General features: G+C 43.7%; 1 protein-coding gene across 1 annotated transcript in view; it reads left to right on the plus strand.

Moving 5' to 3' along the window:
- LOC101851691 overlaps positions 1-2,070 on the plus strand; it is a gene marked incomplete at its 5' end in the record, with an annotated part of 30,121 nt that overhangs the window by 18,787 nt on the left and 9,264 nt on the right. Inside the window, 2 exon segments of the mRNA XM_005111999.3 lie at positions 486-692; positions 1,641-1,807. Coding sequence (XP_005112056.2) covers positions 486-692; positions 1,641-1,807 — 374 coding nt within the window.

A 2,070-nucleotide genomic window follows, 5' to 3' on the forward strand; every position in this document is an offset into this window, starting at 1 on the left:
TTGTCTGTCTGTCTGTCTGTCTGTCTGTCTGTCTGTCTGTCTGTCTGTCTGTCTGTCTGTCGGTCTGTCTGTTGCTGCCTATATCCATCACCGTCATCACCATCACCATCATCATCATCGTCATCGTCATCATCATCATCATCAACGTCATCATCATCATCATCATCATCATCATCATCATCATCATCATCATCATCATCATCATCATCATCATCATCATCATGAGTAAGGGGAGAGTCGTGCTTGATTTACAGCGAAAAAAGATCCAATTTAATTAATGTAAAATCTTTAAAATTTAATTTATTGAATCGGCTCAACATTTCGCCCGGTATGCTTCCTCAAAAGCAACTCATCATCATCATCATCATCATCATCATCATCATCATCATCATCATCATCATCATCATCATCATCATCATCATCATTGATCTGATGACATCATCATCATCATCATCATCATTGATCTGATGACATCATCCCCTAAGGTCGGAGACTTCAGGAACACACCAGGGTCCCGGTCCGACGACCTCAAGACTCTGTCTGCCGCCGGCGACCGCATGGAGGCGCTGCTCAAGTACGGAAGTGACGTGGAGGTCTTGGATGTGTTCCACGTCATCAAAGACGCCGTGTCGCGGTTGGAGGGGACTAGCACATCGGCTTCATCTAGTTCTACTAACTTGACGGACGATGAAGTGAGTTTCTAGTAATGCTGTTTTTGAGTTTGAGTAAAGAGAAGCGCATTGACACGATAACGGTCCTCTACTGATATAGATCAGGGCTTTTTTCCCGTACTATCTGTCTCTTCCTCTACGTTTTCATAACAGTAAAATTCGAACTGAACGAAGTAGCCCACCTCTTAAGGGAAGACCCGGTTCGGTGATCCCAGAGAATATCGATAGAATTAGTCAAAATTTTTAGTTATTTGTAGAAAAACATCCTTTGAGATCTGTTCTATCGCGTCACAATGACGAAACTGTAGGAAAACCCCCCCACCCTAAATGACAGAAAAAGCCGTTTGAAAAGTGATTTACAAATAAACTTCTTGCACAATTACATGAAAGTGAATAAACACCATTCGTATAGAACATTTTTACGGGAGTGTACGTCTCCCCTTAAATGATATGAAACGTGTCAAAAGGGGACTTAGTTGAACATTTAAAATGAAGAAATAAAAAAAAAATACTTGCTTTCCTTCCTGCCGCCTGTCATTTATCTATCACAACCGTTTCTGGTGTAGCGGTTAGAGGTGTCAGCATCACACCCAAAAGACCTGAGTTCAATTCCCGTGTGGAGAGAGCTTTTATCAAGTGCCCCGACTTTTCTGATGAGATGGTGTATCCTTCTCAGTAATCTCAGTTCGAGATGACCTTGACAGTCAGGTTCAAAACTGGCCTCTTGAATCACCTAGTTTATGTCGATGGGGCGTAAAACACCTACATTAACTTTTCGTGTGCCGCGAGATGTCAGCACGTAATCAAACGGCTTAGAGAAAAGCATCGATGTAGATGTACCGGTGTTTAGTACAACTACAGAAAAAGGTAAAAATAAAACCAAACAAAAAACAAAACAAACAAAATTAAAAAAACAACATTAGATGACCCCCACCCCCTCCCCCACCCACTATATCTCTTTTCTTACAGGTCAGGTTAAAGGTGAACTTTGACCCTGACGAATCAGCGCGCCAGTTTTGCCGAACGTTCGAGAAGCTGGGAGAGATCCGCGTGGAGGACTGTAACACTGACGACGGGCTGAGCGCCTGGGGGGTGGCCGTGACTGCGCGCGATGACATCATTGTGGTGGACTGTCGGCAAGTTTGTTTTTTGTTTTTGTAAAGTGTTTTACGGCGCTCGGAACTGAAAAAGGTCATATGAGGGCGTGGGGCACACCTAATATTTTCAGTTGGTAGGAAATTTTGAATTTTGCCCGGGTGGCGGCAGAAGCCTACTCTTATCGATTTTAGACCACCAAGGAATCTTTAACGTGCGCAACTTGCACACGGGCCCTCCGAGAAGGCTAGGTGTAGATCTTTCCTACCAGAAGATCAGGGGTGTGGCAGAAAGACAGCAGTAA

This window comes from Aplysia californica, unplaced genomic scaffold, assembly GCF_000002075.1.
Source record: "Aplysia californica isolate F4 #8 unplaced genomic scaffold, AplCal3.0 scaffold01162, whole genome shotgun sequence".
NCBI lineage: Eukaryota > Metazoa > Mollusca > Gastropoda > Aplysiida > Aplysiidae > Aplysia > Aplysia californica.